The sequence below is a fragment of the Amyelois transitella genome, chromosome 17 (genome assembly GCF_032362555.1).
Source record: "Amyelois transitella isolate CPQ chromosome 17, ilAmyTran1.1, whole genome shotgun sequence".
NCBI classification, from domain to species: domain Eukaryota; kingdom Metazoa; phylum Arthropoda; class Insecta; order Lepidoptera; family Pyralidae; genus Amyelois; species Amyelois transitella.
In genome coordinates, this window is record NC_083520.1 from 2369109 (window position 1) to 2386718 (window position 17610).

The following is a 17610-nucleotide window of genomic DNA, read 5'->3' on the forward strand; positions in this document are numbered from 1 at the left end:
AATTACACACAGATTGAGTAAGCCTCGGAGTAAGTTCGAGACTCGTGTTACAAGATACTAACTGAACGATACTTTATTTTACAATTAATATTTATTATATATTATAGATAAACGTCCAAGATAATCATCATTTTGAGATGCGCCCTTCACTTATGACAGCGATAGTACCTTCAAGGAAAATACCGACCATCATACACATCTGTGCAGACATCGCTTTTGTGTACACCAAAAACACGCTTAAACATTCTTTGTATGCACCGTATAAGGTCGAAATTCGGTCACGAATTATGCTAATTTCCGCATCTTCAGTACATTCGGGTAGAAAACTGTCACAAACTTTAAAAAACGAAACGACTGTGTCCAATAAGTCGCTGACCGCTAACGTGCTCTATTTGGTCCAAACTACCGAGATTTTTTATTGCAGTTTTACCGACCGTAATGTTTATTAGAATTACATGGAGACTGCTATCTTTTAATGCAACAAGAGTCTCTGTTCTTAGCAGATAACGCAGAACGAAGCCTTTGTGCTAACGAGATAGCTCACGTATGTTTCCAATATAGGAGGAATTCAATACATATACAATTGAACGGCGATGATTGTTATACGGAAACATGCCGGGGCATGACAGCCGACACACGTGCGCTATACGAAGGACCCGATCCGCTTATCGCCAAAAGGCCAGTAAATACACAGGCTAAATTTCGAAACACCTTGCCAACTGGGACCTGATGTGGGTCAACATTACCGGCAATCATCGAGATAAACAAGAAAAAGCGAGTCGAAAACAAACACAAAAATGCACCTTAGACGTTTGTCTTACTGCGCCGGCCACAAAAAACAACTCCATTGTACACAATAAACACTGGCACACAACACACGGTGAGTTTCGAAATTCGAACGGCGATGCGATCAGCTGCGCGAAAAACACGCGTGCGCGCACTGATTTTCACAATGCCACTGTTTCCTATGCGCGCGCGCAGCCGGCGTACTCTCAATTAGCCAGGCCGTCACGGCCCCGCCGCTTGATCATCGAAATGACAATAATCGACGGCAGACATTCGCCGAACAATGAACCGAATCGATGATCAAAAAATGTACATAACATAACGTACGCTGATGCCACGATATGCCTTGCAGTTGCAGTTAAAATTGGCAAATGCTTTATGGAAAAACTTTATCGTTTTTATTGGAAATTTGACTGCGTTGACCTCAAACTGCGATAAACAAAGACGCGGTTTAAAATGGGACACGCAAGCTTGAAATCACATAATATCACATTTTTTATCCTTTAAGGAGTAGACAGAGCCAACAGTCCAGCAAATATAATAATGACCACGTTCAGCTGTATGGCTTAATAATAAAAATTCTGGTTAAGGTTGCTAGCCCACCACCAAAAGAAGAATCCCAAATTTATTTATGCATTGTTAATACGAGTATAAGAGGGAACAGAGACGCAGGAAGGGGAATTCTATATTTTAGCAGTCCGCGTAATAAAAGATTTGGCGAATCGAGATAATCATGTCTATTGAAGAATAAATTTTATTTACGATTCTCTCTTCATCTATGAGATGATTGGCAGTTTTGAATGTCTATGAAACGTAGATGGAGGTCAACCAATGGACGACATATCCAATAAGATACATACATACAAATAAACTCAACACTTTCAGCCGGCGACGACGTGAACATTAACTGGTAGAAACCGGATCATAATTTTTATGATGAACGTAAATTGAAGGCGTGACGTCACAGGAACGGGACAGGGGACGTTGGCCGACCTACCAATATAGTGTTATGTTACTACTACATTGAGATTTATGTTTCTCTGGAAACTGATCTATTTCAGAGTTATCTAGGCCGATTCAAGACAAACCGTTGAACTTTAAGCTAGTTTTGAAGTTGATGCTTAAAGTGTTAGACGACTAACAACAGGCTGAGAACTTAATGCGGGCAAAAATCTTTTAAATCTTAAAAAGTAAAGCGGTATGAGATAGAGAGATGTAGAAAAATAGGTACCTACAGTGGATAGGTATATAGATAAAATGTCAATTCGACAATGCAAATATAAATCAAATATAACAATAACAAATCCTTAAAACTAACAACACAGATGAGCTGCAGCAACTCGAAATGGTCATAAATCAGCGATCTTTTTGTACTGAAAAAGTATAAAAACGATGATTTTTAGCTATAATCATTATGCTATTAACAATAAGAAGGTAGAAATATTTTATTTTATAACGTAAAAGTGATAATAATCTAGCAAGATATTATAGCCCGAACCCTCACTGAATTTGAAATTTACATGTACCTAGGTGTTATTTAATTATGTGGTTTAGAGGTGCTATAAGTTTCCCAAAATTCCCGCGGGAAGGGAAATTAACGGGATTTTTCGCTTTATACGCGCAGTAGCGGGAGTACCTACTCTTGTATTTACTACTATAATTCTGCGTGTGACTTCTATATTACATATATACCCTATATTTGACCAAAACAGGCCAATTGTTGAAGCTCCTATCCATCCTCCTTTGTGCCGCATTGACGCAATGCACGCGTCCGATTGTTTTTTTTTTTTCGATTTTCTAATTATAGTCAAATTTTATTCAAAAATAGCTCCGTTCTATTTTTTATTTTAAGAACCCCAAAAATAATAAGCGACGCTTCAAGATTAGATTGATTTTTCTTATATATAATAGAAACTTTCTTTAGTACGATACCTACCAGCTTTGCTTATTCCAACAAAATCACTCGTACGCTGATTTAATTCCGAGACCTCAGACTCCATTGTCATTCCTCGTCACGTATACGAAGACATCACGCCACATAAATTTCGGAAACAAATATGACTACGTTTTTCGGCATCGCAAACTCATGAATATCATTACGTATACATGAATAATGTTATCTCCGAATGTGCTGTAGTGGCATTGTAACGGAAACTATGTAATTGTAAATATTAATGCTTACTACCTATGTCTTTTCAAGACTGTTGGCTCTGTCTACCCCGCCTATAGCGCCATAAAAAAGTAGATAAAAGTTGAATCTTACTTAGGTATATTTGTTGAATAAATATATAAAGAAACTAGAAGACGCCGGCGGCTCCAGCCGCTTTTAAGTCTATTAATTATCAATCGTTAAATTCTGAAGTATTTCGACTTTATATGATCATAGTGCCAGGATCAGCACTAAAGTACATAAGGTATTTCATCTAGACCGCATACCGCTCCCGCCGACAACGAGACGTGATGGGGTGCGGACACCATCGCCGCCATTTAGGTGCTCTTTCAAAAAATTTGCATCCATGCGATTCCCACGAGACGCAAGGGAACAATTTTGTCCGCCCCAGCAGAGCCCCGCATGCCAGGGTAAGGCTAGCCATTACCTGGGGGTCGCCCAACCCCATGGCGGAAGTGGCACGCTCGAGACTAGGCTCGCCCCTAGCCATGCATCCATCGGCGCGGCAGACCTTAGATTGGCATTAAATCAATATGATTATATATTTAAGAATATGGAAGTTATGTTACTATATATTTGAATATTATGAAATAAAATAAGAACCTTTTAACCCATTCGATATTTCCGAAAAAATGTGGCAAAATATTCACATGACCATATAGTCACGTCTATATCCCATCCGGGGTAGAGAGAGACAACAGTCTTGAAAATACTGAAAGGCCACGTTTAGGTTATGTCTTTATGATGGCATTGAGATTCAAATGTGACAGATTTGCCAGCCCATCGCTTACAAGAGGAATCCCAAGTTAATGCATGTATGTAATAGGTACGTAAGAATATGTTTTTTTATAGTCATAAGTAGTTACTTAGTTTGGGATATCATTCCTTAAAACACATTATATATTTGGCGTTTTTTTTACACTAGCATAAATTTAATAATAGAACTTGTTGAAATAACAGCGTGATAAGGGAATGTTGTGATGTGAAAGAAGATGTAGTTACAGGAATAGAAAAGGGTATGTTGAGATGGTTCGGTCATGTGGAGAGGATGAATGAAAACAGGTTGACTAAGCAGATATACAAGGAGAGTGTGGAGGGAAAGGTCGGGGTGGGAAGACCTAGACGAACATATCTTGATCAAATTAAGGACGTCCTGGTGAAGGGTCAGGTCAAAAGTGCCCGAAACCGCCGAGCTTGCATGAAGAGAGTTATGAATGTGGATGAAGCAAAGGAAGTATGCAGGGATCGTGGCAAGTGGAAAGAGGTAGTCTCTGCCTACCCCTCCGGGAAAGAGGCGTGAGTTTATGTATGTATGTATTTCATCTAATGTAGCTACAATCATACTATTAAACTTGATCAAACTAGTAATAAAATTGCAAAAGAAAATGTTTGTAACAAATTTGGACGAATCAAGGCCCTTTTTTATAAATTTAACTTTTTCTTAAATTTAAAAGCTAACTATTAGCGGTGGACTAAGGTGGACAAGACCTAAGGCTACCTAATTCACATGGAAGCGAAGCCGGAAGCCATCGCTAGTATTGATGTTAAAAAATTATACACAGTTGACTATCCTATACCATGTTAAACGAAGTTAGGAAACATCTTTAACTTGACGCAACTAGTTCCAAGGAGTGCCGAAGTATGAATTTAATATCCCCGCGAAGGAGCGTGTAAGCGATGGTACAGACGACAGCACGATACCATTGTTTATTTATCCATCCCTTACGGGGTAGGCAGAACCAATAGTCGTGAAAGGACGTAAGCTACGTTTAATGGACTTGGGATTCAAATAGTGAATAGTTGCTAGCCTTAAAACTAGCCTAAAATGAGCCTAAACCAAGCTATTTACTTTTACAGTCTACAAGTGAAGGGAAGCATTTATTTTCTTCGTACAAACAAGCATAGCAGTTACACTAGATGCGCTTATTACCTTAGTCGCATTTAAAACATCCGTGGACTGGTCCTATAATAACGTTAGAATATTCTTTGTATATGATTATGTTATGTTGCCTGTACAACATACCTAGATAAATTAAAAATAGCCACACGGCGCTGAGTTTTGCTGTATCATATGATAGTGTTACGTAGAATGCCATGTGAAATACATATATTCTTAAGTAACACATTACAATATTCTTTGTATATGATAATTTTATGCTGTATGTACAACATAGATTAATTATATAGAGCCACACGGCGCTGAGTGTTGCGGTCTCATATCATAGCGAAGACTTCCTTCAGAAGGAAGCTACGTTATGAAAGGAAGCGTTAAAGTTGTAAGTTATCGACTCAAACATTTATTGTAGTACTACTTTCGCTTGCGGCTTCGTTCGCTTCATCAAAGTGTCCCATTAATACATACCTACTTATTTCGTTCGTTCAACTGATAAATCATGATTAACAAGCACTACAGAGCTAAACGAAAGACATCACTAAAAGGCAATGAAACCTCATTTCCGCATGTATGATCAAACTCATTCATTCAATTTCCAAATTCCATTAGCCGGTTAGAATCCAGACAAACAGCACACATCGAATGGCGGCAATCGACAGGCAAAGGGGCGTATTAAATGGTTGGTATTAAACAAACAAAGACAATGCCATCCGAGAGCGGGCCACGTATTCAATTAACAAAATAGGATTCAGAATTGGCGTTCATAACATTCGCAAAGTTAATTAAAATATCCCTAATTGCGCGGTGGCGAAGCGACAACTGTACGAACCGGCGTCACACGTTGGGCGCCAAAGCGACGCAGTGTTTGTTCTTTATTAGAGCAAGTTCCTCCGCACATGTTTGCATACAAGTTTGGGCCGCTTCGGTTTTATTTACCCAATGTTACGGGCGTGCGCCAACTTCAGGCGGTCGCCTCCTGAATACTAGGATGCGCTATCGAATTATACTCGATATTTAGTAGTTCGGTTTTACTTCGGAACTAAATGTTATTGCCGTTTATGGTTTAACTTCTTCTATGTATAGAGAGATAACTTAAACCGATGTAGTAAATACAAATGTAGTTGCAAAGTGAAAATTATGCCGCAACCCTTGAAATTATACCCGAAGCCGCGACTCCTTTGGAGTTGAGAATCCACCGTCAATTTTAAATGTATTTTTTTGTAGATTTTCTATTTCGCGACCTGACTGTGGTTGGTATAATACAACACAAACACATGACAAAATAAATAAATAAATATATACGGGACAAATTACACTGATTGAGTTAGCCTCGAAGTAAGTTCGAGACTTGTGTTACGAGATACTAACTCAACGATACTATATTTTATAATAAATACTTATAAAGATACACATCCAAGACCCAGACCAATCAAAGAAAGTTCGTTTCTCATCATGCCCTGGCCGGGATTCGAACCCAGGACCTCCGATGTCACAGACAAGCGTAATATCGCTGCGCCACAGAGGCCGTCGAATGATTCATGGTTGACGATATCTCAATAGTTCTTGTGATAAAGGAAATTATGTGCGCGTTAAATTCTTTGGTTACATTAAACCATTTAAACATAAATACATATAGTCACGTCTATATCCCTTACGGGGAAGGCAGAGCCAATAGTCCCGAAAAGATTCAATGGCCACGTTCAGCTGCTCGGCATAATGATGGAATTGAGATCCAAATAGTGACAGGTTGCTAGCCTATCACCTAAAAAAAAGGATCGCAATTTTATAAGCCTATCCCTAAGTCGCCTTTTACGACATCCATAGGAAAGAAATGGAGTGGTCCTATTCTTCTTTCTATTGGTTCCGGGAACCACACGCTGGATAAGTTGTAGAAAAAACAAAGTATGTACAGTCTGAAATGCCAATGTGAATATGGAAATGGTAGCTACCGGATTCGCAATGCGGGCAGATAAGGTTTTTATAGCGGGAATTCGGGGAACGGCCGAACGAGTAAACAGTGAAAGAGCGTAATATGCAAAATGCTCCCGATAAGTGTACAAAATGTTCAAAATACAAGGGTGTCATCGGAACTGGCAAGTTGTATTCCCCTTGCACCTTTTTGGAAACCGTCAAAGAATGTTGTGCGCCGTGTGATTGCCGGCGCCTATATAAAAAAGAATAGGACCACTTCATCTCTTTCCCATGGATGTCGTAAAAGGCGACTAAGGGATAGGCTTACTTAAACTTGGGATTTTTCTTATAGGCGACGGCCTAGCAACCTGTCAATATTTGAATCTCAATTCTATCAATAGGCCGAACAGCTGAACGTGGCCTGTCGGTCCTTCAAGGCTCTGTCTACCCCGCAAGGGATACAGACGTGATTATTTGGATGGATGGATATAAAAGAATGTAAAATCACGACTTTTACAAAATGATAGGCAGAGGGACTACATCTTAGATAATACTTGACACGATCCTTGCATACATCTTTTTCTTTAATCACACTCATCAATGCAAAGTATTCGGTTTAAAGTACCTTTTATTTCACCTATTGAATTGCCGTGTGGTTCCCGGCACCATTACAAAAAAGAATAGGACCACTCCATCTCTTTTCCACGGATGTCGTAAAAGGCGACTAAGGGATAGGCTTATAAACTTGGGATTCCTCTTTTAGGCGATGGGCTAGCAACCTGTCACTATTTGAATCTCAATTCTATCTTAAAGCCAAATAGCTGAACGTGGCCTATCAGTCTTTACAAGACTGTTGGCTCTGTCTACCCCGCAAGGGATATAGACGTGATTATATGTATGTATGTATGTATGTATTTCACCTATATAACTGCTAAGAGAGCCTTTCCGGACTATTTCTCATTGCTCCTAAAAACATACAACGCTTCAGACATCATGTTTTCTGCATTCACATCAATATCTGTTTTTAATATCACTATTACGTTTTCCATCTTAATTAGTTAAATAAAACTTTCACTCTTTCTTCTCCAATCAAGATAATTAGACCCTGTAATTTCTTCGTCCTTTTCAAAACGAAATTGTCAATTGGAAAAATTGGCAGTAAGTTACATTCGATCCCCCGTTTTGGTTCTAAGTGGAACACACCAACCGCACGTAAGATAAGGCTCAGTTCAGCATATCCGGCGCTTTTAACATTTTATTCGTAATCAGAGCCGAAACCGCGGCGACAGTTGGGAATAAATAATATATCTGATAATAAATTATTCATCTATGTTAATGCGACGCGACCTCTTGTGTCGAGTTTTCCTAACATTTTCGGTCGATGACACCGTATTGATAAACATACATTGATAAAAAAAACCTGATAGGTGGTTTGTTCTCGTTGACCTAAGTATTTCATAGGGATGTTTTCGCTTAAAGCTAGCATGTCATTTTCCACTAACATCTCCAGTTTAGCATCTGGGCTATCCGATAAACTGGGTGTATACTTTGTTTCTAACAAGACAGAGCCTACTGTCTTAAAAAGACTGATAGGCCACGTTTAGCTGTCACTAGTTTAGTTACGTTTATTGCTTGGAACTTATATCCCAATGTTGTTGACCAAAAAGTTATCTAGGAGCGCAACGCGGCGCCATCTAGTGAAAAGGTTTTAAACTAATAAAGCATGACGAAACTCCTCTCTTAGAATAAAACATCATTTTTCAGAGTAGGTTCGGATTTGGTGTGTCTTTTGTACTTACTACACGTATAAGTTAATTTATTTATAAGTTTATACATATATATATTTAGTGGATAGGTATATGTCTATTATCTGCATTTATGTTAGAATATTATTATATTGTTGCTAATAACTGTCATTTGCCGCTTTTTACTGAATTATCTATTTCCTTTATTGTTTGCCGGTTGACTGAAAGAGATCCCTGCATGGGATAAGTGCGCCATTGCAAGTGATTTGTTTCTTTTATAACTATTTATTTACTATTTTCTTATTAACTGTGTAAATTTCTATACAATAAAGATATTACAAACAAACAAATAAGTAAAAAAATTTATATGAACAAAATGTGCTTCTATATCAACTCTTTTAATTATATTCCTCACATATACTAACAAAATTTTGATACATCTTAGCTTCGCTTGTCGAAAGAATCCAATCAAATAAAAATAATAAGTAATTTCACCAACATATACTTCGGCAACGAAAGCTTTATAATAAAGATTTAGACACGCATAAGATTTTTTAGAGTCATGTCATTACTTTAATAGAATTATGATAATTTTATCCTATCACTCACCATGAACAGTCAGCTCAGAGTCCCGGTTCAGCTCGTACAAACGTAGGGCTTCGTCCAGCTCAAGTTGAGTCGATATGGTGCACGGATCACCTTCCTCATCCACCCATTTCATAGTAAACACCTGTAGGATAATGTGGGTTATTATTGTTATGTTATATATGATTATATGTTATATATATCTTTTAAATGACTAAGAGTGTTCTGTCAGCTGTATAACCAGGAACTGAGTCAAATAGGTTGAACCTAAAAGAAGAATTCCAATTTTATTTGCCTTCCCTTAATTGACTTTTACAACCCGCACGTGATAAGCAGTGTAGAGTTGTTCACAAATATTGATATGGCATAGGTTTTATTAAATTTTTTGATGCTTGTAACATGTTGATTTTGGAAGGGGAGCTAAGACCTATGATTCATACATACCTACCTACTCATACATAATAACAAGCCTCTCTCCTGAGTGGTTGGTTAAGACTATATCTTTCTACTTGCCATAATCCTGGCATAATTCTTTCACTTCATCAACATTCATAATCTCTTCATGCAAGCTTAGCAGATCCTGGTACTCTTGACCTGACCTTTGACCAGGACATCCTTAATTTGATCTAGGTACATGTTTGTCCTATCGATATAATAAGTGAATAGCCCTGCATGTATTCAAATATCAAACTGTACAAAATGTAGTTTTTAGATTGATTTTAATTACTTGCCAATAACGTTTAGCTGCGAAATTGTAGATTCTAAGTTGTAGAAGTTTCCATGAAATTTTGTTTTTCGTCAAGTCAGAACAACCAAATCATAGTTTGAAGAAAGTTTAAAAAATCAAGAAAACCTTATATCATACCTGATCTGGTGGAAATCGACATATAGCGACCATCTCCTGCGTAAACTCTTCTAGCGTGATGTTATGTTTGATGTACGTGATCATCACATCACCACTGTACACCGTCTTCACCCGCACATCATTGGTGTGGTTGTCTTGACTTACCGGCATCATGACACCGTTTTAATTATATAGTTTTGGAAAGACCTGAAATTGAAAGGTTTTCAAACTGTTACATGGTAAATCATGATGGAGAACTTAATTATTTTATGAACAAAATTTAAAATCATAATGGACAATGAGATACTAACAACTCAGGTGTCATTGGTATATATAATAAATTGATGATGATATTATGAGAGGCGTGAGTTTATGTATGTATGTATGTATGATGATATTATAATATATACAGCATGACATAGTACAATATTTGATATGTTTTTATTGAAGTAGTAAGCAATGTTGGCCCAATTGACTTATTTTTAATTTCTAATTAGGCCTTGGTCAATAGAAATAATTTTTTTTTAGAACAGAAAAAAAGAAATGTTTTCAAATTTTTTTTTCACCAGCTTAATGAAGAAATATTTTGGTTCTATATCAAACTGACATCCATGGGAGTGTATTCCAGATTGTTAGGTAGATGGAGCCATAAATATGTTTTAAACTTCGGCCTCTAGGCTTTACTCTTAGGAACATTTTTAGGGGATGTCAATCTTGTTAACCTTCAAATAGGTCTAAATGAAATGATCCATCTACCTAACTAATAATCTCTAATATGCTCCCATGATAATCATGTTAGAGACTAAGGATTAGCAGCTAAGCAAGGTTGGTTATTATCTCTATTAACAGTTTTATCTGCGAAACCAAGAAGTTGTATATCAAAAAGAGATCTAACTGTAACATACCTAGGTACTGAACTACAAAGGACAGATTCTGATTAGCAGTCATAAAAATGTTGTTATTGAAGAATTCATTAAATAGTATGATATAACCACTTTTTTGTAAAAAAATTATTGCACATTGTTAAATTCATACTATGCTTTAAAATTAAATCAATAACAGTGCATATTGCATAGATTATGCACTCTCTAAGGCTTCCATAGCTTATAATTTGATCATAACCTACATTTCAATGTAACACCTCAACCGTGACCATTAATGAGGCTGGATAACCATTGTGATGATAACAATTAGCCGTTTACTTCCTGTTTAGGTCTCCGTTAAAGGAGCCACGGTATTAAATCACGAATAACATTCCCTTTTAATGAATCATTCCTGTTTGAAAAGACAATGCGATACACACCTTTTGGAATGTAATACTTGGCACACAAAGAAGGCACTTAATGTAACAGCAAAATTAGGTTAGAATCCCATTGATAAAAATGCGAAAGCAAATAATTCACAATAGTTTTCGTTTAAAGTAATATCAACAAAAGTTTGACAAAACACAAGCTGATTAAACTGACATGACATGACATTGGCTAGGGAGGCGACAGTGACAACAACTGGACAAAAAAGCAAATTATAGTTCTATCTTCTTCTACCATACTAAAAAGTGCAAAAGAACGAAAGAGATAATGATACCGGCGTCCGTTTTAGGCAACCTAAAAATGAAAATGTAATGACGTTGCCAGCTGTTTCCGTTACATTCTTTTTCAGGTAAGTAGGTAACAGATAGGTTGACTTTTAATCAAGTACGTGTTTTAACATAGTGCTATCTATAACAACAACCAATATCAGTATTCTTTTCTACCAGTTGTCGCAAAATTTACTTCTTCAAGTAGAATATTGAATACCCGCAATGGAAACGTTGAAAGACTGTTTAGTAAAAACTTTCATTCAGAACTCTACTTAAGTGGATACTTTTTATAATGTCTTGACTACATTACACTGATTATATACTCTTTATAAGCATTGTAATGTAGTTAATACATTTCAGTGTCTCAAACAGACTCAGGCTAAAAGGCTATAAAGAGGCCTCTTTTCAAACCAATCCATTCATGCAATCCAAATGTACCCGTAAGTTTAGAAGTGTTTTACCGTATCCGTCTATCGGAAACGTAGTGGTTATATTCTCTTTGCCTTTCGACAGTTCATGCCATAATTTTGTTTGAAGTTAGATTTCATACCTATTAACTCCATTTTCCAGGTTTTGATTCGGATTTAAAGAACAAGCCCGTACCCAAAGAGTTTACATTACTTTATGCGCGTACTTATCTTAATTCCGTTTTGTTGTCAGTTCCGTTGTCAAAATCAAATTGTCACTGGACTGTCAAATAAAAATAAATTTCAGACAAAAAATAGCTCAAAGGAATCGAGAAATCTGTTTCTTGTTATTTAACTCAGATATTTTAAATTTAATATTAGAAATTATAGCACTTAGTGGTTAATAACCTAACAAATCATAAACATGGTAAGAAGGAAAATCTATCGTTTTAAGACACGGAAGGAAATCTAGCACAGTTTGTTGTGATGACTAATAATGGCTTTCGTGTAATTTTCATTACTTTACTTGTTTCAGACTGAACAGCAAATGGATTGTGCTTTAGATCTAATGCGGAGGCTTCCGCCCCAACAGATAGAGAAGAATTTAACAGATTTGATTGATTTAGTGCCAAGTCTATGCGAGGATCTCTTGTCTTCTGTGGACCAGCCTTTGAAGATCGCTCAAGACCGCACAACAGGGAAGGATTACCTGTTATGTGATTATAACCGTGACGGTGACTCGTACAGGTCACCATGGTCAAATACATATGACCCACCGTTAGAGGATGGTTCAATGCCGTCGGAAAAACTAAGGAAGCTTGAAGTTGAAGCAAATTATGCATTTGATCAGTATAGAGAAATGTATTTTGAGGGTGGCGTCAGCTCTGTTTACCTTTGGGATATGGACCATGGCTTTGCAGGTTTGTTTAACATTTCCAGTGTGATTGTGTTATTTAGTTTTCTCAGTAGTAGCTGATAAGATATCAGTTGTTGCTGACTTGATAACATTACTGTTGTTTATATGCATTTTTTTTGATTCCCAAATAGTGCCTTTATAAGGTGCTGCCTACTGATATTACACAAGCAAAAAGTTTTAGAGATATGTCTGAAATTGAGTACTCTTTATCCCCAAATTCCTACAGGAGTGAAGCCGTGGGGTGCAGATAGTGGCAAATAATATAATTTTTAGTATATAACATCTGGAAGGACTGAGCCCAGAGTAATTTTTTTGAGAATGAATGAAGAGTTTAAATACATACATACATTTAATACAGGCATGTAATTTCAGGAGTAATATTGATAAAGAAAGCTGGTGATGGCTCTCAGAAGATCAAAGGGTGCTGGGACTCCATACACGTTGTCGAGGTAGTGGAGAAGAGTTCTGGACGCAACGCTCACTATAAGCTGACTTCAACGGCCATGCTGTGGCTTCAGACCAATAAAGAAGGCAGCGGCACTATGAATCTGGGAGGCAGTTTGACTAGACAGGTAACTTTGATACTGTTGTTAGTTATAACTGATTTTAAAATTACGGGTTGAATTATAATACTTTAAAATTATACATACATACATACATATGTTCACGTCTATATCCCTTGCGGGGTAGACAGAGCCAACACTCTTGAAAGGACTGAATGGCCACATTCAGCTATTTGGCTTAATGATATAATTGAGATTCAAATAGTGACAGGTTGCTAGCCCATCGCCTAAAAAAGAATCCCAAGTTTGTAAGCCTAACCCTTAGTCGCCTTTTACGACATCCATGGGAAAGAGATGGAGTGGTCCTATTCCTTTAAAATTATACAGGTATTAAATGCACATGTAACGCATATTGGTTTTCAGTCACTTGAAATAGATCATTATAACATAATTCAAAATGTCCAACATAAAATAAAAGTGTAATGTACGTGTTTTATACCTGTCTTATTTATAAATAATATTTGTTAGTTGATAAATATAGTTTTTAAATAAATTTTGGCTTTTAGTCTCTAAACCTTCCTAATATATTCATGGGAAAGATATGGGCTAGCAACCTGTCACTATTTCAATCTCTATTTCCATCTTAGGCTTAATAGCCGAATTTGGATTTTCAGTCTTATCAAGACTGTTGCCTGCCTCTGCTCCGTAAGGGATCATAGACGTAATAAATTATATCTTTGATGTATTATTACACTTAGAGGGTACACCCACTCCTGATGTGTAAAAAAAGACCTAATGTAATTCTTCTTACTTTTAATACTAAATCATTTATTTATGCTTATATTTTAGGCTGAGCAGGACTCCTCTGTCAGCGATGTGACTCCTCACATCATCAATATTGGCCGCATGGTGGAGGATATGGAGAATAAGATTAGGAACACCCTTAATGACATCTATTTTGGTGAGTGACATATGGAGGTACATAGAAAAAGTAGTTTGTATGTATTTTGTTTTTCCAGTGTTCAGTTATCTTACAGTAACCCTATTTTGGAGATATTTCTCCCAATCTACAAGAAGCCAAACAGCTAAACAATGTAGGAGTCTTGTGATTTGTGGCTCTTCTCCTCGGAGTGTCAATTCCATAGATAATTACATTTTCGCATTATAATATTCTGCCATTTTTAAAGCCTCATGAATTAAATGATAAACTAGTTTACTCATTAACGCCTTGTTTTTTGAAGTACTAATAACGCGCAACGCGACTAGGCGTTCGTTAACGCGTTTTACATTTTCCGACGACGTCGACTAGTTTACTTATGAATTACATTTCTTGGCATTCATTTACTTATGAATTACATTTCTATCAACGTGAACTAGTCGAAAATTTTTCTGTTTTATCAACCAGTTTGCGAACGACCATACACGTTTGAACTAGTTGTGTTGACGAAAAATCGTCAACGATCCTTTACCACTACGTAATGTCCAGCTTAAACAAAAAAAAATCTAACATAAGTAGCGTCCACGGTCCGATACTCTGAATAACATAATGGTTCTATTGTACATACATACATACAGTCACGTCTATATCCCTTGCGGGGTAGACAGAGCCAACAATCTTGAAAAGACCGAATGGCCACGTTCAGCTATTTGGCTTAATGATAGAATTGAGATTCAAATAGTGACAGGTTGCTAGCCCATCGCCTAAAGAAGAATCCCAAGTTTGTAAGCCTAATCCCTTAGTCGCCTTTTACGACATCCATAGGAAAGAGATGCGAGTGGTCCTATTCTTTTTTGTATTGGTGCCGGGAATCACACGGCACTATAATCAATGGTTCTATTGTAGTTTGGCTATAATGTAACATCTAACACTAACATCCAGGTAAAACCAAGGACATAGTGAACGGCCTGCGGTCCGTGGTGTCCGCGGACGTGACGCAGCGGACGGCGGCGCTGCAGCACGACCTCGCCATCGCGCTGCAGAGGCGTCACGTGGCGCGCGCCGACTGAGCAAGGGGTCGCGGGGAAGGTGAGCATGGATGTGTTTTTTGACGTGACATACATACATACATAAAATCACGCCTCTTTCCCGGAGGGCTAGGCAGAGACTACGTGAATTTGACGTGACAACGTCTTATAATTCGATTGAGATAAAAAAAAAACAGGACTCATGCGGCGTTACCTCGCTCTGAGGCGTTCCATGTAAGGCTTGAAGTGCAAGTGAGAGCGCGGAACGAGCGACAAAGAGATGCAATCGGCCTTCGCCTTCGGCAGCGTATACCTCCTTCTCTATAGGTATACATACAAATCTATTAAACAAATGAAATTATTTTTTTTTTTAAATGCTACCATTCCATCAGTATTTTCTTAAGACGTTGTCACGTTCTACGAGTACTATCGTCAGTAAACCGACTTTACAGAGAACCGATTTTTTAAAAATATTTAGTGATGTTTGTGGCCAGCGCTTTCTCGCAGGTTAAAGAAAAACACAGTCATGTGACAGATAATAAATCTTACTTCACACATTTCACTAAGTGCCAGTAAATCGTTATTTTGATTGTTTTAGTACAAAATAAAGACATTTAAAAAAATCTTTATTGCGATTGGTACACGTATTGGTAGCTAAGTATTGTGACAATTAACGAGGAGTAAGATAAGTTAATACTTAATAAATAGCCTGACGGACTATCGACAAGGCAATTATATACATAGGTCAAATGTCTACAAAATATCAAAATAAAATAAAGAGTGTCACAGATGTTGAATTGCGTTAGCAGACGGGAGGGTGTGGCTTATTACCATAATCACCTCTAAAGAACACACTCCGATGATGTCTGAGTCACATGTTCAAACCCAGGTCAGGTAAAATGAGGCATGATTAATTATTGTTTTAATCTATACTAATATAAAGCTGAAGAATTTCTTTGTTTGAACACGCTAATCTCAGGAACTAATGGTTCTATTAGGCTATATAACATCACGCTGCAACTAAGTAAAAATGAGAATGTGAAAAAAACGGGGAAAATTATTCAATGATGCCCAAAATAACTATTTCACGCGGACGAAGTCGCGGGCACTGCTTATTAATATATACATATATGTTGTCATCCTGCTGACGTTAAGCTACAACATGTATAAACTAAATGCTAAAAGTATTCTCTGTCAGTCAATCTTTACACAATAGCAAACAGAATTTTTGCTCCAATTGCGCCCTTTTTTCTCCCTAGAGAAAAAGAACTTACAACTGTACCACTGAGTATGTATTATTTATTTGTCTCATATTTTCTTTTCTTCTCTCTTGTAAAGGGACTAAGGGAAAGGCTAATGAACTTAGGGCTGGCAACTTGTCACTATTCACATCTTAATTCCATCACTAAGCCCTACAGCTAAAGGTGACCATTCAGTATTTTCAAGACTGTTGGTTCTATCTACCCCTCGATGGGGTAAAGACGTAATACATATAAGCATACGTATGTTTTTTATTTAAATGTGGTACGGCCAAGGGTTTATATGCCATAATTAATACAAGAAAATTCATTTATGGTCATGTTTTTTTATTAAAAACTTATACTTTTATTTCAGATGAGGTGGAGATTTGGGGTACGTAGGTCGACTCAAAATGAAGCCACCGAATGCGTCTTTAAATTTAAGGGAGTTTAAAATTTGTTTCGAGTCGAGCAAAATTAACGAAAAGTAACTCCAAATAGATTTTAAGCTCAGAATTGAATTCCTAGGTATAAGAATTACGAAAACTTATGAGAATATATTTTTTCGATTGTAATTACCGATGTAAAAAATTATTTCTCTTTGAGGTACTGTTTTAGTCTTAGAAACAAGAAGCTTTAAGTAATAATGGACGCTGCATTCTCAATAATCAACATTGTATTATTTTTTGTGGAAACGAACATAAATTTAATGACATAACGTTATTTTTACCAAAATGGCGGCAATTATTTCCCCTAAATTTACACATGTAAATGAGCGTTGGGCTTAAGTCAACTAACATGCCAGACATTAAAATTATTAAGACATTGTTAAAATGTTCACTTACAGATTCCGACTTCGTTCAATTTTGCTCAAAATTATTCCTATTCCTTAAAGTCGTGGAATATTTTTTTTGCAAAAAGAATCAATTTACAGTTACTTGTATAATTGAATATTGAAAATGCGTCCTCTATTTTTACCTAAGCTTCTTGGTTAGAAATCAATGCGACCTCTTTGGTGCTTTGAAGAAAATAGTCCATATATTCTGTATTTTATTGTCTTCATAGAG

General features: G+C 36.9%; 2 protein-coding genes across 3 annotated transcripts in view; one reads left to right on the forward strand and one right to left on the reverse strand.

Annotated features, from left to right (window-relative positions):
* The window catches only part of LOC106143412 (atypical protein kinase C), a 219639-nt gene extending 208246 nt beyond the window's left edge, over positions 1-11393 (reverse strand). The window contains exons 1-3 of one of the 2 annotated variants that reach the window (XM_013345487.2): positions 11239-11393; positions 9957-10142; positions 9116-9236 (exon numbers count right to left, since the gene is read on the reverse strand). In XM_013345487.2, coding sequence (XP_013200941.1) covers positions 9116-9236; positions 9957-10109 — 274 coding nt within the window. In that variant the 5' untranslated portion in view covers positions 10110-10142; positions 11239-11393. Of the gene's footprint in view, positions 1-803; positions 930-9115; positions 9237-9956; positions 10143-11238 lie in introns of those variants that run through there. The other variant, XM_013345486.2, reaches the window with a different exon arrangement.
* A 789-nt stretch (positions 11394-12182) lies between these two features.
* Positions 12183-17294, forward strand: LOC106143362 (F-actin-capping protein subunit beta). Its single transcript, XM_013345421.2, has 6 exons — positions 12183-12348; positions 12457-12841; positions 13210-13409; positions 14190-14301; positions 15220-15366; positions 16920-17294. Exons 1-5 carry the CDS (start codon positions 12346-12348, stop codon positions 15345-15347), a joined length of 828 nt encoding a protein of 275 aa, XP_013200875.1. The 5' UTR covers positions 12183-12345; the 3' UTR covers positions 15348-15366; positions 16920-17294.
* The last annotated feature ends 316 nt before the right edge of the window (positions 17295-17610 follow it).

Excerpts from the sequence above, each read along its gene's own strand:
- LOC106143362 (XM_013345421.2), top strand. Across the intron at positions 12,842-13,209 it reads TATGGACCATGGCTTTGCAG|GAGTAATATTGATAAAGAAA; the intron begins GTTTGTTTAACA and ends ATGTAATTTCAG. Across the intron at positions 13,410-14,189 it reads GAGGCAGTTTGACTAGACAG|GCTGAGCAGGACTCCTCTGT; the intron begins GTAACTTTGATA and ends CTTATATTTTAG.